The 25039-nt window shown below is 39.9% G+C and overlaps 1 protein-coding gene across 2 annotated transcripts in view; it reads left to right on the top strand.

Moving 5' to 3' along the window:
• XPNPEP3 (X-prolyl aminopeptidase 3) overlaps positions 1 to 25039 on the top strand; it is a 255076-nt gene that overhangs the window by 49343 nt on the left and 180694 nt on the right. For both annotated transcript variants that reach the window (XM_040359658.1, XM_040359657.1), the window contains exon 2: positions 14633 to 14749. In XM_040359658.1, coding sequence (XP_040215592.1) covers positions 14633 to 14749 — 117 coding nt within the window. The remainder of the gene's footprint in view (positions 1 to 14632; positions 14750 to 25039) is intronic.

Below are 25039 nucleotides of genomic sequence, written 5' to 3'. Positions count from 1 at the left end.
GCTATAAATTTTTTCAGAATGTTGGCAACTATACAATAGCTCAACACCAAGTTCACTATATGGGCCACTTGTATCTATTCTTACTGTGAAGAAGCGCTTTTCTATGTGAAGTTTATATCTATTTTCCTCCAGATTCAAAAAGTAACCCCCTTGTCCTCTCCAATGACCTGAAAGTCAATAGCATACATGCCAACAGTCTCGGATTTCCCAGGACAATCCCAAAAATCCGACTGTTGTCCCGGGAATAGCTTGTCCCGGACAGAATCCGGATTATTTCCTTTTGTCATGTACTATTCGGGAGATCCTTACCTCCTCCACCCCTGGGAAGTCAAGTGCTGCCTGGCTGTTTGCAGATTGGTCAGTGCTAAGTGAGCAGGCGTGGCCACCGGAGGGCAACTGTGTCCGGCTTTGTGCTGTGGTAAGGGGCGGAACCACCCTCTTCTGTCACTGTTTCTGTCTGTAGCTGAATCAGTGCTGCACTCACTGGAAGAAGCAGAGCCTGAAGCAGGTAAATTCAAAGTCTGCGAAGAGTAGAGCTACCAGCATGGTGAGTACACTGACCTGTCTACCAACCCCCCACTCACCTTTCCTCCACTTAGTGTCCCCAGCCCAACCACCTGTACAGGTCTGGTGCCAGCAGGGGGGATAGAGAGACAGAGACATCTAACCCCTGGAGCTGTAAAACAGGGGGGCACCTTCTGATGTAAGATCTTTGAGGATAAAAGCGGTAGAAGCTGCACGGGGCTCATGTTCTTATGCCCATACAGATCGATAGTAATTGAAAGTCTTGATCTATATTACCAGATTCTCCACTATGTAAGGCATCACAGACTCTATTTAGCCACGCCCAATATTGAGCATACTTGAAACCATGCCTATTTTTTGCCAGCTCTGCACGCCACTTTTTTTAATCTTCAGCGGAGCCATGCCTGCAAATGAATGTCCCGCCCCTAATTCTAATCATACTCTGCCAACATAGAATAAAGTGTCCCTATAAATTTTTTCAGAATGTTGGCAACTATACAATAGCTCAACACCAAGTTCACTATATGGGCCACTTGTATCTATACATGTTGACCATATCCCCCCCCCCCACACTTTTGCCCCTGGCCTCTTCTCAAGAGAGAATAAATTCAGTTTAGCTAATTTTTCCTCATAGCCAAACTCCTCCATGCCCCTTATCAGTTTGGTTGCCCTTCTGATAAGCGGCAAGGAAGAACCATGTCTTTAAATGGGAGATTTAAAGGATTGATAAAGGACCACATACAAGAGAATTATAAATTCGATCATATTCATTAACCACTTTAGCCCCCAACCTATTCTGACACTTCTCACATACCCGGTAAGTGTAAAAGTCAGCTTTTTGCCAGCAAATTACTTATAACCTCCAAAACAATGTATATATATTTTTAAGCAGAGGCCCTAGAGAATAAAATGGAGGGTGTTGCAATTTTTTCACACGTTATTTGAGCAGCGGTTTTCAAATGCAATTAAAAAAAAAAAAAAAATACAACTTGGTGAATGTTAATGCACAAAAACACAAACAAAATGATCTGAGTCATTTAAGTGTGACAAATATGTATATTGTGTTTTTGTGCATTAACATTCACCAAGTTGTATTTTTTTTTTTAATTGCATTTGAAAACCGCTGCTCAAATAACGTGTGAAAAAATTGCAACACCCTTCATTTTATTCTCGAGGGCCTCTGCTTAAAAATAATAAAGTAATATTCATTTGTTTGGTAAAATAAAAAAGATGATGTTACACTGAGTAAATAGATATCGAACATGTCATGCTTTAACTGCATCCCACTCAGCGTATTGTAATATAAAGGCTGAGTGGGAGCACTCCCATGCTGGGTAGACGTCATATGATGTCTTTCCAGGATCGAGCCATGCTGGGACATGATCTGTCACCTGCTGTGTCCACCAGACATGAGATGACAGATCAGTGTACTAGGCCGCTGCCAGTACCATGTCATCGCTGTGACCAATCACAGCAGATCACATGACAATTGATTGACCACAGTGATCACATGGTACAGACAGGGCCAATCACAGCTGTACAGGAGAGTCAGGACACCCACTAACACACAGCTCCTTTCTCTATCTGCAACGTAGAGAGCGTCCTGACTCTCCTGTAGTCCAAGGGAGGGGGCGAGTACGACACTCCACACCAGGGAGAAAGCCTTGCATTACTGTGTGGAGTTACAGACAGAAGAACAGGAAGTGAGGGACTCTTAGAAGAAATAAGGACATTTAAAAGCAAAATCGAAGGATGAGGTAAGTGAAGGAGGACTGCACTAAGGTAAAGGAAGCCATTTAGGGAAAACAATTGTACCTTGCAACCCCTTTAATAAATGAAACTATCATTTATAAACTGCATTTTGAATTTATTCGGGTTATATTTGTGTAATAATAACATTTCATGATCTGAGTCATTTAAGTGTGACAAATATGTAAATAAACTGAAAAATCAGAAAGGGGGCAAATACTTTTTCACACAACAGTATACATTGTACACAGCAGGGCTCAAAATTTCAAGTCCTGAGATACTAGCCAGGTCTCAAGTATTGCTCGCCTCCAGTTGCCCCACCTAACCACTGCCCTAGTTCTGCCCCTAAACATGCCCTCATAAATGATCTCATGAAATGACACTAAAATGTTTTATGCAGAATTAAGTTACTAAAATAAGTATTAACAACAACTTTGTGTGCCCATCAGTGCAGCTTCACCTGTGCCCAACAATGCAGCCTACCTGTGTCCATCAATGCAGCCTACCGTGTACATCAATGCTGCCTGTGCCCACCAATGCAGCCTGTGCCTAACAATGCAGCCTACCTGTATAGGGGAATTGCCATCCGAATGAGCAGAGGAACATCACAGCTTTAATTTCAATTGCTTTATCTTCCCGCCGCTCACCGTCACATACAGCCCATCCTCCTGGCCAGTGAACTTTGATATACATCACACGTCCCGAGATTGGACAGTGATCTGTCTATCAAAGTCTCCAGAGGAGGGGTTGAATGTGGCAGCGAGTGCGGGGAACACACGACAATTGAAATGAAATCTGTGATGTTCCTCTGCGCTCTGATCATCTGGCTGGCAATTCCCCCTCCTCTCCGCGAATGGCTCATATACAACCCCCGCCTGCCGCCGGTGATCGCCTTCCCCTGCTCCCAGGCAGCCCACCCTCACCAGCCCTCAAAGCTGCCAAAACAGTTTTCTCTGTTTCAGAGCCATGCTCTGTAGTTCTGCAGACCGCTGACATGCAGACTCTGTATCCGTTTTTGCTCCCTTTCCATAGGGACAGGGACTCTCACTATTACAACGCATATGAACTTTAATGGCATCCCAGTCTTAGTGCGTAGGGTTCAATGTTGAGTTGACTCACTATTTGCAGCTATAACAGCCTCAACTCTTCTGTGAAGGCTGTCCACAAGGCTTAGGGAATGTCTATGGGAATGTTTGACTATTCATCCAAAAGTGCATTTGTGAGGTCAGGCACTGATGTTGGAGAGAAGGCCTGGCTCGCAGTCTGCGCTCGAATTCATCCCACAAGTGTTCTATTGGGTTGAGGTCAGGACTGAGCTTAGGCCAGTCAAGTTCCTCCAAAGAAGTTGAGTGCATGTTCTCAGCGTCATATGCAGAGGTTGTCTTTGGGAAATAGATGTATGATTGCTACAGAGGTTGAAGAGGTGAGGGGGGGGGGGGTCACACTGCACCAAATTGGTCTGCATGGCTGTCGTCCCAGAAGGAAGCCTCTTCTAAAAATTATGCACAAGAAAGCCAGCAAACCGTTTGATGAAGACAAGCAGACTAAGGACATGGATTACTGGTCTGATGAGACCAAGATAAACGTATTTGGTTCAAATTAGAGCTGCACGATTAATCGTCAAGAATCGTTATCCCGATCTTTTTCCGATTCTTGACACAGGGTTTCACAATCTTTGACATGAAAATAATTTTCTCTCTGCACTTTGGTATGCAAAGAATTTCCTGTCTGCTCTCAGCCAAAAGTCAGTCTGGGCAATCTGCCAAGTCTGGGCAGCCTGCCAAGTTTTAAAAACATTCTTTATCAGTGGAAAGTTAAGTCTAAACATTGTATCACTTCAAAGGAATAAACTTCTGTATGTAAATTAGGGAAGTTTAACCACTTAAACACCAAACCTTTTTCTGACAGCTCTTTTCAAGTTAAAATCATTATTTTTTTTTAAAACAATGCCACACTAGGCCTAGTGGCACACCTCAGCGCCAGGATGCACAGCCACAAATGATATGTTGACAAATGAATCAATCACCCAGAGGTTAATGGTCTGACAAATAACCTCTAAGCAGTTAGACTAATGTGGATATATTAGTATTTACCAAATTATACTAGAAACAGGCAAATATTGTGTGAAAGCAGCTATTTAAAACATACTATCAAAAGACGTATGCATCAAAACATAATAATGAAAGAACCACTATAAAAAAACAAAAAGTTCAATATGGTCAAACAGCGCATGAAAAATTGGTTATAACTGTCCAATTTCAATAAAATAAGAGCATTCATCTGAAAACGGATTTAGAAGATCAAGGTAGTGGAGATAGTTGATAGAATATCCTACACCTCTTCCCAGGATAAGACACCACTTGTGGGGCACACTCCCCTTCGCGGTACTCACTCACCAGAAGGCAAAATATAATATACACTGAAAGGTATCTTTTCTCTCCGGATCCTCCGTTTCTCAAGTAGGTATCAGGTAAAGGAAAGGCTCCAGACAATAGTGTAATCCCGTTTTTATTCCACAAAAAGAAGTATTCCCTTTAAAACACCAGATCCCCGCTCTAAATGCACGTACCGCAAAATAGATGATAGCAAACGTTTATCCTCGGTAAGTGAAGGTGTCCTCTGACCGGCATCCGATTCCCCAGGTAAACTTTACAACCAAACTTGCTGAGAAAGTTGCAGCTTCTACAGAGGGCACGCCCTCTGTAGAAGCTGATTGGACAGCGAAACTGGTCAGGGTGGGATTCTAAACGGCGACCCGGAAGTGACGCGTGCGCTCCAAGCGTGCGTTCCAAAGTGTACTCTCCCTACGCGGCGGTTTCCTGCAACTTTCTCAGCAAGTTTGGTTGCCGTTTTCAGATGAATGCTCTTATTTTATTGAAATTGGACAGTTATAACCAATTTTTCATGCGCTGTTTGACCATATTGAACTTTTTTGTTTTTTATAGTGGTTCTTTCATTATTACATTATTTTTTTTTGCTAGAAAATTACTTAGAACCCCCAAACATTATATATTTTTTTAGTAGAGACCCTAGAGAATAAAATGGTGGTTGTTGCAATATTTTATGTTGCACTGTATTTGCGCAGCAGTCTTTTTAAATGCTATTTTTTTGGAAAAAATTACTTTAATGAATTAAAAAAAACTAGCCAGTAAAGTTGGCCAATTTTTTTTTGTATAAATGTAAACGATTTTACACCGTGATAATCGTGAGAGAATCGTGATCTTCATTCTAAGCAAAAAAATCGTGATTCTCATTTTGGCCAGAATCGTGCAGCTCTAGTTCAAATGGTGTCAAGCATGTGTGGTGGGAACCAGATGAGGAGTACAAAGACAAGAGTGTTTTGCCTACAGTTGAGGGTGGTGGTGGGGGTGGCATGGTCTGGGGCTGCTTAAATGCTGCTGGCACTGGGGAGCTACAGTTCATGGAGAGAACCATGAATGTGCTAAAGCAGAGTATGATCCCCTCTGTTTGGAGATTGGGCCACAGCTCAATATTCCAACATAAAAACCCCAAACACACCTCCAAGACGACCACTGTTGTGCTAAAGAAGCTGAGGGTAAAGGTGATGGACTTGTCAAGCATGTAAGATGACTCCAGTGGCAACCTGTGAAGCTCTGATAAACTCCATGCCCAAGAGGGTTAAGGCAGTGCTGGAAAATAATGGTGGCCACATAGAATATTGACACTTTGGGCCCAATTTGGAAATTTTCACTTAGGGGTGCACTCACTTTTGTTGCCAGTGGTTTAGACATTAAAAGAGAAATATGGGATTTTTTCCCCCCATAATCATACTTCCCTAGGTGGATGCAGCATCGGTCCCCTGCCGCCTCTGCACTGAGAACCGAGCCACCGAACATCACTGATGGCTCAGTTCTCTCAGCTCCCCGAGCACAGAGCTGCTGCCTGTCAGACAGCAGCTCTCCTGCTCTGCTCCTCCACGCTCATTGGAGCGCTGAGCTGTGGAGGGGTGGGTAGCGGCCATCTCAGCGGCTCGCTGAGAGGCTGAGATGGCCATCGGACTGATCTGTGTGACGTCAGCAGACTTCAGACCACTTTCTGCTGAAAATGGTCAGAGGAGTGCAAAACGAATTGCACTCCTGTGACCCTTAGGAGAAGCCCAGCCAAACAAGCCCAGGCTGGACTTCTCCTTTAATGGCTGTGTGTTAAGTTATTTTTAGGGGGCAGCATATTTACACTGTTAAACAAGCTGTACACTCAGGTAAGAGAGCTGCCGCTCCAGGTGAGCTCACTAGGGTAATTGATGTCCACTCAGAAGCAGATGGGTGCTGGTAATGCACAGGATGTGCAAAAACAATAAGGATATGGACAGCCGCACTCCAGTAACTTGAAAAAAGAAGTGCCCTTTATTGGGTACAGGAAAAAATGCACTACAGATATCAGCACACAGTGGGATAAACAGCTGACGCGTTTCGCATTGAGTGTCAATGCTTAATCATAGCTATAGATGAAATAAAAAATAACAGGTATACATATACACACAGAAATCTATTCCCATATGTAACCTCTTTTTACATGGCCCTTTCACACAGGGTCCTTTCACACTTGTTCTTGTACTAGTGGGGTCAAGCGCTGTAACGGATTATGGACTATTCTGCCTGGACATTGATAATAATTGCAGGATCTTGAGAGACTACAAGATGTTGGTTAATTGTGACTCCAACCAGTCAATATTCTATGACTCAGTCTAGTGACATGCTAATTGCGTCAGGGCCTGGGAGGCAGTCCATTGTCCTTGTATAAAGGTGTTGTAATGGACAGGTGTTAATCCCAGGTCTGCTCTCAGAACTATAATTATGCATGCTAAAAACTGTTTATGTGTGATAACACTGTCTCTGTATGCGGAGACGAAACGTCTGCCTAGGAGACGGAGTGGGTGAAGGTTTTGTTGTTATTAATTAAAGAATGTTTAGTAATTAGCCTTAGTGTGTGATGAGGGGGGGAGTGTCATTTTGTTTCTGTACAGTTGTAACCAGATATAAGGAGGAAAAATGTGGAAAATAAAGTCAGTCTGCTTGACCCTTCAAACGTAGCACGTCTCGTTTCTTGGAAGGGCGTTCGATGGGATATACCGGCGGTACCTGCATATCGCAGCTTGCCAGGGAAAAGGACGTCTCCAACGGCTGAGACCCTCACACCAGTGGGTAGCCATTACAAGCGCCTCAATATCAGATATACTATATCATTGGCAGTAAGGACTAGTATATTCCCTAGCTGAGTACATATACACATGCATGCATATTATATACATGTGCAGTTGGAGGTTTTTTGGTTTTCCCTCATGTGCATATATATATATCCATTACTAGCCTGATTAACTGCAGATCTCATTTCATGTACCTATTGGGTTCTGGCATCGGTTCATGATTTACAGGTTATCCACCATAATTGTCTATTTGGTATGGTTTTATATACGTGTTGTAATTTTTACATCATCTATACAATATTTCAATATACCTACCACTTACATGATTTTGGTTTTAGAGGGTTCTACTCACTCATTTTTACTTTCATTTAATATTTTACTTATAATTTCAAAAATGAAGAAAACATGGTTTTATTTATCTGGAAAATTTCACTACTTCCAAAGACACATTTCATTTGGTACCCCTTTCCCCCCCTCTCCTTATGTGTACGGCCTTCATACGTTCTGTGCATATATATATATATATATGTATTTATTTACATATATATTTTTTATTGCCCTTGTTGGGCTTTTCCACAGCACACGGTAATGGACCTCTATACATATACACATACACTGAGGGAGGTGATACATCCCTTTAGTGATGTACCTTTCGAAATTCTGTCTATTCTTTTACTTATTACTTTTTTCCAACACCACACACTACTGGGCACCTTTGCATTTATATAATCTTTTACCGGTTCATTATTAGTTTTATGACACTTTTTATACATATATATCTTTTACACATATATTTGTGTATTTATACCCATGTATACTTTTCACATATTCTACATACTTATTAACATAACATAATAATCACAATTTTTTCTATTATAATATATATTGCAATTGGTTCCTTGCTCACATCATTCTGTTCTTGCTTTAAATATAAGTTGAATCTCCACGGGAGTATGGGATTACTAGTCCTCCTCGTTTTTTTCCCATGACACGGAGTCAGAGCAAAAAGGAGTACGACGACAGAGAGGCATCAGAGGGGGGAGGCGAATTCGGGCCAAAGAGAGGAAAACCACGGACCTAGCTGGTATTTTCAATCTTAGCTCAGCCTCATTAACAGTCGGCGAGCAAAATGTTTTGAGTCACGGTCTTAAATATGCCCCCCCACATCAACTCAATAAATTTGAGACCTTTATTGATGTTAACAAATTCATCCGCAAGATGAATATTAAAAGACATTTCATTTTAAATCCAATTGGAAATGGCACTCAGGTTATCCATAGGATTCCCCCATCTTCTATTCGACGATCTGGAGTCAATTCAGACGACGTTCCACCTACCATTTGTGCTCCTATTCAACATAGCAATCTGAGGAATGCATCACTATTCAATCCACCAGGCTTTGTTGCTCCTGCGATACAAGTATTTAAAGAACTGGTTACAAAAGATCTTCTGTCTCTCAAAATTACTAAACCTAGAGGTGTTTTCCCTATTCAGACTAACATCAAGAAGATCTGTCAGCGGAATGAGATAGTAATTAGACCTGCAGACAAAGGGGGGGGGATTGTCATTTTAGACAAGTCCCAGTATGTTGAAGAAATGAATCGACAATTGTCTGATAGTTCAACATACACCCCCCTACCTTCGAATCCTACAGTAAAATATAGGAAGTTGTTATCCAATCTTGTGGATCAAGGCCTACATAAGGGGATTCTTAACAAAAAAGAACATGCCCATCTCATACCCATCACACCGCGAGTACCGGTGATATACTATTTACCTAAACTTCATAAAAGTTTAGTTAAACCCCCTGGCCGTCCAATTATAAGCGGAATAGATTCCGTCACGGCCAGGATAGGTAAATATGTAGATAGTTTTTTACAACCCTTAGTGAAATCGACTCCTGCTTTCCTTAGAGACACCACTGAAGTCTTGAATCTATTAAAAGAGGTCCAATGGAAGGATGGCTATATCCTTGCCACTGCTGATGTGGCTTCTTTATACACGGTTATCTCACATCAACATGGTCTGCAGGCAGTGGACTTTTACCTCCAGCAAGAATCTGATATACCACCCTTACAGAAGGAGTTTATTTTGGAGTTGTTAAGATTTGCAACTACACATAACTATTTTTGGTTCGGTGGTACCTTTTTTCTTCAGATCTGTGGCGTGGCGATGGGGGCTAAATTCGCCCCCAGCCTAGCCAATTTATTTATGGCTCATTGGGAACGAGAAGCTATTGATGATCAACCACCCTCACAATTACGACTTTGGAAACGCTATATAGATGACGTGTTAGTCATATGGGAGGGAGACACAACATCACTTGAGGAATTCTTTTTTAAATTAAATTCCAATACGAGGGGTATTTCTCTTCAATATGATATTAGCACCTCCCACATCCATTTTTTGGATCTAAACATTTATGTAAAAGAAGATAAACTGATTACCAACACGTTCTTCAAAGAGACAGATAGGAACGCTTTTATTCCTGTCACAAGCTGTCATCATAGCTCATGGTTAGCCGCAGTACCTAAAGGTCAATTTCAACGCATAAGGAGGAACTGCACTGATATTAAGGACTACCATGAACAAGCACACGTTCTGAAACAAAGATTTTTGACTAAAGGATATCAAGAAGTTTTGATTAACGAAACCATGAGAAAGGTGGAACAGATGGATAGAGAATCCTTATTGGTAAAAAACAGTAGTAAGAACCCTATTCCTTCAGAAAAATTTAGCTGGTCCCTAACTACCAAATATTCAAATCAGCATTTTTCAATTAAAAAAATCTTAAAAAAGCATTGGGACATTCTTAAAAGTGATAAGATTATTGGATCACTTATCCCTGATAATCCAATCGTGATTTTTAAGGGGGCACCTGCTTTAAGGCTAAAAATTGCACCAAATGCTATAGATCCACCAAGAACTATGTCATTTTTCCAGTCCCTTAAAGGTTTTTTCCCATGTCGCAGATGTAATATCTGCAAGGTAAATTCCTTTAGGGAACGGAAATGTACTAATTTTCAATCAACAGCTACTGGTACAATTTATGACATAGATTCATTTATGACTTGCTCAACAAAATACGTTGTTTACATGATTCAATGTCCATGCTCAAAGCAATATATCGGCCGTACTAAGAGAGAACTGCATATACGTCTTAGTGAGCATGTGGGCAGGATCAAAAGCGGGTTCCCTAAACATAACCTCTCGAAACATTACGATAAATTCCATGGGAGACAATTAAAGGGGACAAGTTTTTTTGCCATAGATAACATTCGTCCTCATTGGCGTGGTACTAATATGGTTCGGGCCATATCTAGGCTTGAAACTCGCTGGATTTTTTCTATGAAATCTTTTATTCCGTTCGGACTTAACGTAGATTGGGATATAAACTGCTTTTTAAATAATTCATAATAAAATTTTTTTTTTTTTTTTTTTTTTTTTTTTAATTAATTTTTTTATTCCAATTTTAATTATCATAATCATTATCAAAATTTAAATTAATTTATAGATCTTCTCTAATTAAATATAGATGATTTTTATGATATAGATCTTTTCTAATTAAATATAGATTGATTTTTATGATTATGCAAATTTATGATACAATCTTTTTGCATATATTGTTAACCTCCGATCTTATTTTCATTATTCGATGCTCCGCTACCAGTTATTAAACACCCCCGCGTTCTGTACTAATATAATACGTTATGTACAACATGATTAGAACACTTTTCCATTTCTCGCTACTCAAATATTTTGCCCTCAGTCACTATGAGGACTCTCCCCGAGTTTTCCAACATGGAACCCGTGGGTATTTAAACACCTAGCGCGCTGACGTCAACATCCGGCTTACTCCCCCGTTGAAGTCCATTAGCGACGAAACGATCGTAGGGTGCCGTGACGTCATCGCGTTCCGTCCTGAACGCCGGCTGTGTTTTCCTGACCGAGTAGCGAGAAGCATCGGAATAAGAGATCGGAGACGTTTTGCTATCCATGCTGTATTTATATTGCCTAATTGTAAGTGCAATTTTTATTAAACCCTCTTCTATTTTTAAACGTTATACGCTATGAGAGGTCCTTCTTCTCTTTTTTTTGGTTTATGACTCTTCGGATTGTATGCTGAGCTATACCGTGGTTATCTTGACGGCTAAGGTATTGGGAGACCAGACTTCCCACAGGCCCTATTAGACTGATGCAAAACAGTCTTTTCATCTGGTAAGCAGGCAATCTTATCCTTCCTCACGGGTGTATTGGTGACAGCTTACCTCACATCAATCAAGAGTCTTTCACATTGTCTGCACAATCCACTTCTCTTTCACAAGGAAAATTACTGGATAGAGTCATATGAACTTTGTTTCGTGGCTTTTTAAGACCTTTTCTTCATATATCCATCTGCATTTTTATGTTTTTTCCTATTCTGGCTAAATTTTCAGTTTATTCCAGAATGACTTTTTTTGTTTATTATTAATTTATATGAGCACAATATCATTCACTAGCGCTGCACTGTTTTTTTCTTCTTTTAAATATAAGTGACATCACATGCTTCGATTATATGGGCTTGTCGGTCTTCATTTAGCACATGCTTATAATACATTTTCATTAATCATCAACTCACTTTCTTTATTCACATTTACATTTACACCACATCCCTGTCATACCTCAGCTTTTAATATGTCTTTGATTACTATTTATATTTTTACATAATTATGTGTTGCCTTTTTGGTCACATTTATTATTGTCCACACTTGTATTCACAGATTTGTTTCACTTTGCAAGCCAGTTTGTTTTATGTGTGCTTTTTTTCACCTATGCCTTTTCTCCCCACCCCCCCCCCCCCCCGCATGTGTGTTGGATACTGGCTAATTGCTGTAGTCAATCACATGCTGGGTGGGTCCAATTAAGCATAGATTTATGTGTGTATATGTATACCTGTTATTTTTTATTTCATCTATAGCTATGATTAAGCATTGACACTCAATGTGTCATCAGCTGTTTATCCCACTGTGTGCTGATATCTGTAGTGCATTTTTTCCTGTACCCAATAAAGGGCACTTCTTTTTTCAAGTTACTGGAGTGCGGCTGTCCATATCCTTATTGTTTTTGCACAAGCTGTACACTCACTACTTTAAATTGTAGCAAAGTGTAATTTCTTCAGTGTTGGCACATGAAAAGATAAAATAAAATATTTCCAAAAATGTGAAGGGGTGCACTAACTTTTATGAAATACTGTGTGTGTGTATGTGTATGTGTGTGTATATGTATGTATGTGTGTATATGTATGTATGTGTGTGTGTGTATGTGTGTATATATATATATATATATATATATATATATATATATATATATATATATATATATATATATAAATATAAAGTGCCTTTTAAAAAGTATTCCTACCCCTTGAGATTTTCTACATTTTGTCATGTTACAACCAAAAATATAACTATTAGTCGTGCACTCCACAAATCTGGCCCTTATGGAAGAGTGACAAGAAGAAAAACATTGTTGAAAGAAAGCCATAAGAAGTCCAGTTTGCAGTTTGCGGGAAACTATGTGGGGACACTGCAAACCTGTGGAAGAAGGTGCTTAGGTTAGATGAGAACAAAGTTTTACTTTTTGGGCTAAAAACAAAACGCGATGTGAGGTGGAAAACTAACATTGCACATCACCCTGAACATACCATGAAACGTGGTAGTGGCAGCATCATGTTGTGGGGATGCTTTTCTTCAGCTGGGACAAGGATGCTAGTCAGAGTTGATGGGAAGATGGATGGAGCCAAATACAGGGCAATCTTAGAATCTTACCTATTCGAGTCTGCAAAAGACTTGAGCCTGGGATGGAGGTTCACCTTTCAGCAGGACAACAACCCTAAACATAAAGCCAGAGATACAATGGAATGGTTTAGATAAAATCATATTCATGTATTAGAATGGCCCAGTCAAAGTCCAGACCTAAATCCAATTGAGAATCTGTGGCAATACTTGAAAATTGCTGTTCACAGACGTTCTCCATCCAATCTGACAGAGCTTGAGCTATTTTGCAAAGAAGAATGGGCAAAAATGTCACTCTCTAGATGTGCAAAGCTGGTCAAGACATTCCCAATATGACTTGCAGCTGTAATTGCAGCAAAAGACGGTTCTACAAAGTATTGACTCAGGGCTGATCAGTGTGACTCAAGAGTAGGAGAGGGTAGAGGGAGGTGGGTGGGGAGTCTTGTGACATCATGACTCTGAGTCGAGCTTCGGCAAAGACACCCGCCCACTGATTCCAGAGTTTTGTGAGGCTTCTACTGTTGAAGGGGTTGACATTTGCAAGGTAGGGATACATGCAGGAGGCTTGCATGTATACAGTATAATCATTTATACTGTGCCATTAGTATATTATTATACTGGGTGAGTGGTGGTTTTACATCCACTTTAACATAGGGTTATAATCTATAACTTTCTCACATAAATTCTGTTAATGCAGATAAATGTGAACTGTGGACAATTCTGAATGGTGAAGCAATTAAGCAAAATGTGTATATATATTTTTAGCTTTTTATTTTGTATCAAATAAAGTCAGTTGATTATATTATCAAAACTGTGTTGGGTACCTTAAAAGTCTGCATTTGGTTCTTGTTTCGAATTACTGTACACTCGGGAAGTGGTAACTCTACTTTATTATCCCACCTCCCTCTATGCCAGAAGAGGTGATTTATAATATGATAATTTATTACACAAAGGATCCATATAGCTACACTGGAAAGCAAATGCGTAGCATCTGCTGGCAAGCTATTACTCCATGTGGAGTGTTCAATACTAGCTCTAATACAGATCTGTGAAGTCAATGTCTTCTAAGTCTATCCAAATTACGGTATATCCTGTATTGAGCCCTGATAACGGGGGAGTGTTGTTGCCCCCAAATTGAGTTAGATGTTGTTTTAATTACTTTTTTTTTTTTTTACCAAAAGAATAAATATCCTCTTAGCAATGTGTACTGTGTGTGTATGAGTTGATCAAAGATGATGTGAAATATATATATATATATATATATATATATATATATATATATATATATATATATATATATATATATATATATATATAATTTTTTTTATTATTATTTTGTTTTTTTACTTGATGGACATATCTATTTTTTTTCTATCTGTAAATAAAAAAAATACTTACATTATCATTTCTTTCTTTACAGCTGGTGCTTTTTGCTTGACACGATGGTTATCTACAAATTCTCATCCACTATTCAGCTTTCCAAAAAGAAATTTGGGACAGCCCAGTCCTTTTACCCATCCACATCTCTTGAAAATCGGTACTCTATTTATTCATTTAAGATGATTACCATCAGGCAGTTTGTTTCTTTGTTTTGTATTTAACTACAAAAGAGCTTACAGCATATATTGTGGTTCATAAAGGTAGAAAAGTTCAAATAAAGTATGATAAAAAGTGACGTAATTTTGCCCATTCAGTGTCTGTGTAAAGCCATTTCCCTAACGCACTGATAGTGATCTTCTTTGTAGTAGTCCCTGTCAACTTTGCCATGTTGTTGGGAACAGAGCAACCAGACTTTAGTGAAATCGTTGTGAAGTGGGGATCAGATTGAAATAGATGCAGGGGTAGGAAAGGTAATCAACAGATTGAGAAAAAAGTGTGTGTACGGTGACAAAAGTGGGTAATTAATGTATAGTATATGTATGTATGTGTGTGTGTGTGTGTGTGTGTGGGTATATATATATATATATATATATATATATATATATATATATATATCTACATTTTTTGTAAATATTTTATTACAGTTGTGCTCATAAGTTTACATACCCTGGCATTTTTCAGAGAATATGAATGATAACACAAAATAGTTTTTTTCACTCATGGGGTTGGTGTTTGGCTGAAGCCATTTATTATCAATCAACTGCGTTTACTCTTTTTAAATCATAATGGCAACAGAAAATACCCAAATGACCCTGATCAAAAGTTTACATACCCGGGTGATTTTGGCCTGATAACATACACACAAGTTGACACAAAGGGGTTTGCATGGCTATTAAAGGTAACCATCCTCACTTGTGATCTGTTTGCTTGTAATTGGTGTGTGTGTATAAAAGGTCAATGAGTTTCCGGACTCCTGACATACCCTTGCACCTTTCATCCATTGCTGCACTGACCTTTCTGGATTCCGAGTCATGGGGAAAGCAAAATAATTGTCAGAGGATCTGCGGGAAAAGGTAGTTGAACTGTATAAAACAGGAAAGGGATATAAAACGATATCCAAGGAATTGAGAATGCCAATCGGCAGTTTTCAAACTCTAATCAAGAAGTAGAAAATTAGAGGTTCTGTTGAAACCACGGTCAGGTAGACTAACTAGGTTTTAAACTACAACTGCCAGGAAAATAGTTTGAGATGCAAAGAAAAACCCACAAATATCTTCAGGGGAGATACAGGACTCTGAAAACATGTGGTGTGGCTGTTTTAAGTTGCACAATAAGGAAGCACTTGAAGAAAGATGTGCTGCATGGTCCAGTCGCCAGAAGAAAGCCATTACTACGCAAATACAACAAAGTATCCCACTTGCAATACGCCAAACAGCACAGAGACAAGCCTTAAACCTTCTGCCACAAAGTCATTTGGAATGATGAGACCATAATTGAGCTTTTTGGCCACAACCATAAATGCTACATTTTGGAGAGGAGTCAGCAAGTCCTATGATGAAAGGTACACCATTCCTACTGTGGCACGCAGAGGTGGATTGCTGATGTTTTTGGGGATGTGTGAGCTACAAAGGCACAGGAAATTTGGTCAAAATTGATGGCAAGTTGAATGCAGTATGTTATCAAAAAATACTGGAGGAACATTTGCATTCATTAGCCAGGAAGCTGCGCATGGGACGTACTTGGACATTCCAACATGACAATGATCCAAAACACAAGGCCAAGTCGACCTGTCATTGGCTACAGCAGAATAAAGTGAAGGTTCTGGAGTGGCCATCTCAGTCTCCTGACCTCAATATCATTGAGCCACTCTGGGGAGATCTCAAACATGCAGTTCATGCAAGACAGCCCAAGAATTTACAGGAACTGGAGGCTCTTTGCCAAGAGGAATGGGCAGTTTTACCATCTGAGAAGATAAAGAGCCTCATCCACAAATACCACAGAAGACTTCAAGCTGTCATTGATGTTAAAGGGGGCAATACATGGTATTAAGAGCTTTTCAACAGGGTAATTTGGGTAGTTTATGTTGTGATTATGATTTAAAAAGAGTAAACACAGTTGATTGATAATAAATGGCTTCAGCCAAACACTAACCCTAAGTGAAAGAAAAGTTTTTGTGTGATCATTCATATTCTCTGAAAAATGGCCAAGAAATCATAAATTCTGCCAGGGTATGTAAACTAGGAGCACAATATATATATATATATATATATATATATACGTATATATATACACACACTATATTACCAAAAGTATTGGGACGCCTGCCTTTACACGCACTTGAACTTTAATGGCATCATCCCAATCTTAGTCCATAGGGGTTTAATATTGAGTTTGCCCACCCTTTGCAGCTATAACAGCTTCAACTCTTCTGGGAAGGCTCTCCACAAGGTTTAGGAATGTGTCTATGGCAATGTTTGACTATTCTTCCAGAAGCACATTTGTGAGATTTTGCCAGCAGGGGGTGGGGGTGGCATAAGAGTAGAGGAGGGATGAGCCATATGAGAGCAGCAGAGCTGGAGAGCAGCGATAAATAGAGACTGTAAAGATTCATGTGTATTCATCGAGAGAGGAGAAATGTGCAGGTAAGCCTGTGTCTGTGTGCCTTTGTGTAAATCCAGGAAGTGAACAGCCAGCAGCTTCAGCTGCCCACAGTTAAAATGGCTGCAGCCAGACTTGGTGGAGGGAGATTTCTACAGCATATTTGGCAAGTACAGAATCACAGTATATATAAAATATTATGCAAAGTGGTTGGAGGGAAGCTTCAGAATAGAAAATATGTTTTTATTACAAATTATGTGAGCAGACTGCAGATCCTCCTTTAAGTGCTACTTTTATGTTTAACCCTTTCGTGCCGAGCGTACGCATATATGCGTCCTCTGCTTTCTGGTGTTTTACCGGGATGATGCCTGCAGCTGCAGGCATCATCCCGGTACCGTTGTTTAGAGCCGGCGATTGACTATCCAGACATGACATAACCGATGCGGCCCACCGGGAGACCCGATCCTCCATCCGGCGCCTTCTGTGTCCAGGCGGAGACTGAAACTAAGCCGTAAACGGCTTTGATTCAGTCTCCGCAATGTTAACACAGAAGCGACGTCATGACATCACTTCCGGGTTTCTCGGCTGCCAATGGCGCCGGATTTAAAAAAAGTACACAGTATTCAGAATCGCCATTTTCCGCGATCTGAATACTTTGAAGTGCAAAGGAGGGATTGGGGGTATTTTAGACCCCCGATCCCTCCCTAAAGAGTACCTGTCACCACCTATTACTGTCACAAGGGATGTTTACATTTCTTGTGACAGCAATAAAAGTGTTTAAAATGTAAAAAAAAACAAAAAAACACAATTTCATATTATAAAAATAAATACGATTTTTTTTTTTTTTTAAAAGCTCCCAGCGAGCTTGTGCAACAAAGAAAACGCATGCGGATGTCGCGCCCACATATGAAAACGGTGTTCAAATCACACATGTGAGGTATCGCCGCGATCTTCAGAGCGAGAGAAATAATTCTAGCCGTAGACCTCCTCTGTAACTCTAACCTGGTATATAAAGTAGATAGTGCAGCGCTAAAAATCCAATAATAGAAAGTCCATAGTAGAATCTTTTCTAAAAGTGACTGGTGATGGGTAAAAATCATGCAGGTGCTGTAGAGTGGTAATGAGTAGAAACACCTCCACCAATGGTAGTAATGGCCGCTCACCTCACCAATATGACCCTCTGTTAGATAAGGTCATAAACAGCATTCCCATAAGGGTATCTCCAAAGGGGGTTAATCCAGCAGTGATATGTGATAATCTCCAAAGGAAGGTCAGCAATCAGGCATCAGATCCTCCGTCCGTACTCCTCAGCTCGCGCCTCGCTCCACAACCAAGCCAGACACGCCTCCCCGTTGCTGGACGCTCCCACTCATCCGACAGACAAAAACTTTTTGTCTGTCGGATGAGTGGGAGCGTCCAGCAACGGGGAGGCGTGTCTGGCTTGGTTGTGGAGCGAGGCGCGAGCTGAGGAGTACGGACGGAGGATCTGATGCCTGATTGCTGACCTTCCTTTGGAGATTATCACATATCACTGCTGGATTAACCCCCTTTGGAGATACCCTTATGGGAATGCTGTTTATGACCTTATCTAACAGAGGGTCATATTGGTGAGGTGAGCGGCCATTACTACCATTGGTGGAGGTGTTTCTACTCATTACCACTCTACAGCACCTGCATGATTTTTACCCATCACCAGTCACTTTTAGAAAAGATTCTACTATGGACTTTCTATTATTGGATTTTTAGCGCTGCACTATCTACTTTATATTTATGCTCAGGAATTTTATTAATTGAATCCTAGTGTTCAGCTGCTTGTTGTTTTATGTGTTTATATTGCGCTGATTATACTTTATATTTCGTAACTCTAACCTGGTAACTGTAAAAAAAAGTTTAAAGCGTCGCCTATGGAGATTTTTAGGTACCGTAGTTTGTCGCCATTCCACGAGTGCGTGCAATTATAAAGTGTGACATGCTTGGTATCTATTTACTCGGCGCAACATCATCTTTCACATTATGCAAAAAAATTGGGCTAACTTTACTTTTTCATTTTTTTTTTTAATTCATGAAAGTGAATTTTTCCCAAAAAGTTGCGTTTAAAACACACAAATACCGTGTGACATTAAATATTGCAACAATCGCCATTTTATTCTATAGATTCTCTGCTAAAAAAAGCTATATATAATTTTTGGAGGTTCTAAGTAATTTTCTAGCAAAAAATACGGATTTTAACTTGTAAACATCAAATGTCAGAAATAGGCTTAGGCCTCGTACAGACGGGCAAACATGTACGATGAAAACGGTCCACCGGACTGTTTTCAGCATACATGTCTGCCCGGAGATTTCTGTATGATGGCTGTACACACCATCCTACAGAAATCCGCGCGTACTCGATACACGGCGACGTGCGCGGCCCTGGCAGTTCAATGCTTCCACGCATGCGTCAAAGTCATTCGACGCATGCGAGGGATGGCGGCCGCTCGGACATGTACGGTAGGTCTGTACAGACGACCGAACATGTCCGACGGACAGGATTCCAGCGGGCATGTTTCTAAACATGTTTAGAAATATTTGCCCGCTCGAAAAAGGCCCGGCGGGCAAATGTACGCTGGAATCCTGTCCGCTCGGCTGTACAGACGACCGAACATGTCTGCTGAAACTGGTCCGCGGACCAGTTTCAGCAGACATGTTCGGTCGTCTGTACGGGGCCTTAGGTATGAAAGGGTTTAAACAGCAAGGCTTTAAAACAATTTTTTTATGGGATTTTGAAGTTTTAATTTTATGTCTTCATATATTTGCATATAGTAAAAAGTATTGATATATATTTTATGTGTGCCTACATTCTCTTTGATTTAATTTACTGATTGTAATGCAGTTATACGGAATAAGTCACCAAAAAATACTTGTTATCCGTAAGCAGGTTGTTCTGCCACTAGATGTCTCACTACTGTGATACCAAGGATTTACAGTGGAACGAACCTCGGATTGCGCGGTTTACAAGCGTTTCGCAATGCAAGCAATTTTTTTTATAAAAATCCTGAGTCGATTTGGGAGCGTTGTCTCGCAAGACGAGCAGGATTCAGGCCACTGGGGTGTACAGTGCCGCATTTGGCCAGAGGTGCGGGGGTGCCAATGACGCTCAGATACACTCGGAAATACTCTGTTCCTGAGTGTCTCAGAACTTCTCAGAGTGTTTCCTAGTGTCTCCAGCGCCCCCGCACCTCTGTTCACATGCAGTAATGCAGAGTCAAACAGTAGCTGTGGAACGGATTATCTGAGTTTCCATTATATCCTATGAGAAAACGCGCTTTAAAATACGAGTGCTTTGGATTACAAGCATTCTTCTGGAACGAATTTTGCTTGTAATCCAAGGTACTACTGTATAAAAAAAATGTTGGTTCTAAGTTTGTTTAAGATGGTCAGATGAGACTAAAATTGAATTATTTAGCCTCAACACTAAACGGGGTCTTGCAGAAATCCAATACAGCTCACCATCCAAATAACACCAAAACAAAATATTTTTGGCATACAGTTTTACCCTTTTACTACCACCAACTCATGACTAGGGATGAGCCGAACACCCCCCTGTTCGGTTCGCACCAGAACTTGCGAACACACCAAATGTTCGTGTGAACTTTAGAACCCCGTTAAAGTCTATGGGACTCGAACATTTGAAATCTAAAGAGTTAATTTTAAAGGCCAATATGCAAGTTATTGTCCTAAAAAGTGTTTGGGGACCTGGGTCCTGTCCCAGGGGACATGTATCAATGCAAAAAAAAGTTTTAAAAACGGCCGTTTTTTCGATAGCAGTGAATTTAATAATGCTAAAGGTGAAACAATAAAAGTGAAATATTCCTTTAAATTTCGTACCTGGGGGGGGGGGGGGGGGGGGGTGTAAAGTTAGCATGTGAAATAGCGCATGTTTCCAGTGCACAAAGTGTCATTTCTGAAAGGAAAAAAAGTATTTTAAAACCGGACTTGCGGCTATAATGAATTGTCGGCTCTGGCAATTCAGAGAGAATTCATTCATAAAAATAAGTAGCGTGAGGGTCCCCCCAAATTCCATTACCAGGCTCTTCAGGTCTGGAATGAATATTAGGGGAACCCCGCCGTCAATTTAAAAAAAAATGACGTGGGGTTCCCCCCCAAATATCCATTCCAGACCTGGTGAAACCGCAACAGTGATCCCTCTGGCTGGACGTTGCCTGGAGTGACTCTAGTGAGTAGTGTAGCATATCAGTACCCTGGCAGCGGCTCGGTCTTTCTCCCTCTCTGGTCGTGCGGGTACAGCGGGGCTCCCTCTCTGGTAGTGCAGGTACAGCTGGGCTCTCTCTCTGGTGGTGCGGGTACAGCGTGGCTCTCTGGTTGGTGCGGGTACAGCGTGGCTCTCTGGTTGGTGCGGGTACAGCGTGGCTCTCTGGTTGGTGCGGGTACAGCGTGGGTCTCTGGTTGGTTCGGGTACAGCGTGGCTCTCTGGTTGGTGCGGGTACAGCATGGCTCTCTGGTTGGTGCGGGTACAGCGTGGCTCTCTGGTTGGTGCGGGTACAGCGTGGCTCTCTGGTTGGTTCGTGTATAGCGTGGCTCTCTGGTTGGTGCGGATACAGCGTGGCTCTCTGGTTGTGCGGGCACACCGTGGCTCTCTCTCTCTGGCTTCCCCCAGCATGAGCACAGTATTCTAAAGAAAAAGTATGTAGGTGAATGAATGACTTCCTATTGAGCAACAGTCACTCACAATCCCATCAAAATTGTAGATTAAAAGAATTGGCATATATAGGGAGGAGGAAACAAGTTCCTCTCCAAATATAGGGATTTTTAATGTGAGGTATGTTGCTCTTAGAAATTCTAAAATTAAAAAATTCTAAAATTCTGAATTTCGAAATAAAATAAAAAATCAAAAATTCGAAACATCTTTTTATTTTCGGATTTCCGTGTTTTTTTTTCTTTTCGTATCTTCGAATTTTTCAATTTTCAAATTTTTAATTTCCGAAATTTGGAATTTTGGAAATTCGAATTTTAGATTTTTTAATTTTGAAATTTCGAATTTTCAAATATTTTAATTTTCGAAATTCAGAATTTTCCGAATTAAAAAATTCGAAATTGCAAAATTCGAAAATCTAAAATTTGAAAAATGTAGTATTTCCGAAATTCCGAATCTTTCAATTTTCGTATTTCGGAAATTCAAATATTTTAATTTTCGAATTTTCGAGTGGAAAAATTCAGGTGAATTTCAGAATTCCGAAATTTTCGATTTTTTTTTTTAATTCGGAAATTAAATTCGAAAATCTAAATGTAGAAAAATTCCGAACTTCGAAAATCGAAATTTCCGAATATCCGAATTTCCGAAATTCGGAAATGCGAAAATTCGGAAATTTAAAATTCGGAAATTCGAAATTTCGGAAAATGAAAAATTCGGAATTAAATTTCTCAAGTTCGTTAAACTAATTAGAAACTAAACGAATTGCACATGTTTATTATACGTATAGATGTATAAAAGCATCACTATATAAAAAGATGCGCAGGCTCTCCAGGCTAATCCAGAAACACATATACCCCAATATAATTTCTCTTTCCCAGCTCTAAACTATAGATACAATATCTCTTTGTGATTTTTTTTTTTTTGTATATATTTTCATGTGACAACACTGAAGAAATGTCACTTTGCTACAATGTTGTGTAGTGAGTGTACAGCTTGTATAACAGTGTAAATTTTCTGTCCCCCTCAAAATAACTCAACAAAATAACAACACAGCCATTCATTTTTCAATTTTCGTATTTCCGAATTTCGGAAATTTGAATATTTAAATTTTCGAATTTTTAAATTTTAAAATTTTCGAAAATCAAAATTTTCGAAAATCAAAATTTTCGAAAATCAAAATTTTCGAAAATCAAAATTTTCGAAAATGTAAATTTTCGAGTGGAAAAATTCAGGGGAATTTCAGAATTCGGAATTTTCGATTTTTTTTTATTTGAAAATTCGGAAATTCGGAATTTCGAAAATTCGGAATTTCGGAAATTCTAAAAATTTCGTACTTCGAAAATCCAAATTTCCAAAAATCCAAATTTCCAAAATTCGGAAATAGGAAAATTCGAAATTTCGGAATTCTCCTGAATTTTTCCAAAAATGTAGATTTTCGAAAATTAAAATCTTCGAATTTCCGAAATCCGGAAATACGAAAATTGAAAAATCCGAAAATTAAAAAAAAATACGGAATTTCAGAAATACTAATTTTTTCGAATTTTCGAAAATTCGGAATTTCGAAAATTCAGAAATTAAATTTGAAAATTAAAAAATTAAAAAAATCGAAAATCTAAAATTCGAAAAATTCCCAACTTCGAAAATCCTAATTTCCAAAAATACGAATTTCGGAAATAGGAAAATTCGGAAATTTAAAAAATTCGGAAATAGGAAAATTCGGAAATTCGAAATTTCGGAAAATGAAAAATTCGGAATTTCGCAAAATTCATTAAAACACTAATTAGAAACTAAATGAATTGCACATGTCTATTAAACATTCTCATATATACGTATAGATGTTTAAAAGCATCACTATATAAAAAGATGCGCAGGCTCTCCAGGCTAATCCAGAAACAAAAACGCATATACCCCAATATAATTTCCCTTTCCCAGCTCTAAACTATAGATACAATATCTCACAAAAGTGATTGTGATTTTTTTATATATATTTTCATGTGACAACACTGAAGAAATGACACTTTGCTACAATGTAATGTAGTGAGTGTACAGCTTGTATAACAGTGTAAATTTGCTGTCCCCTCAAAATAACTCAACACGCAGCCATTAATGACAGAACTGCTGGCAACAAAAGTGAGTACACCCCTAAGTGAAAATGTCCAAATTGGGCCCAAAGTACCAATATTTTGTGTGACCACTATTATTTTCCAGCACTGCCTTAACCCTCTTGGGCATGGAGTTCACCAGAGCTTCACAGGTTGCCACTAGAGTCCTCTTCCACTCCTCCATGATTACATCACGGAGCTGGTGGATTTTAGAGACCTTGCGCTCCTCTACCTTCCATTTGAGAATGCCCCACAGATGTTCAATAGGGTTTAGGTCTGGAGACATGCTTGGCCAGTCCATCACCTTTAACCTCAGCTTCTTTAGCAAGGCAGTGGTCGTCTTGGAGGTGTGCTTGGGGAAATTATCATGTTGGGATACTGCCTAGTCTCTTAAGGGAGGAGATCATGCTCTGCTTCAGTAGTACATGTTGGCATTCATGGTTCTCTCAATGAACTGGAGCTCCCCAGTGCAGATAGAACTCATGCAGCCCCAAACCATGACACTCCCACCACCATGCTTGACTGTAGGCAAGACACGCTTGTCTTTGTACTCCTAACCTGGTTGCCGCCACACACGTTTGACACCATCTGAACCAAATAAGTTTATCTTGGTCTCCTCAGACAACAGGACATGGTTCCAGTAATCCATGTCATTAGTCTGCTTGTCTTCAGCAAACTGTTTGCAGGCTTTCTTGTGCATCATCTTTAGAAGAGGCTTCCTTCTGGGACAACAGCCATGCAGACCAATTTGATGCAGTGTGTGGCATATAGTTTGAGCACTGACAGGCTGACCCCCACCCCTTCAACCTCTGCAGCAATGCTGATAGCACTCATACATCTATTTCCCAAAGACAACCTCTGGATATGACGCTGATCACGCACACTCAACTTCTTTGGCCGACCATGGCGAGGCCTGTTCTGAGTGTAACCTGTCCTGTTAAACCGCTATATAGTCTTGGCCACCATGCTGCGCTCAATTTCAGGGTCTTGGCAATCTTCTTATAGCCTAGGCCATCTTTATGTAAAGCAACAATTATTTTTTTCAGATCCTCAG

This window comes from Rana temporaria, chromosome 7, assembly GCF_905171775.1.
Source record: "Rana temporaria chromosome 7, aRanTem1.1, whole genome shotgun sequence".
Classification (NCBI taxonomy): domain Eukaryota; kingdom Metazoa; phylum Chordata; class Amphibia; order Anura; family Ranidae; genus Rana; species Rana temporaria.
Note: the sequence above shows the minus strand (reverse complement) of the source record. Positions and strands in the feature narration are given on the sequence as shown.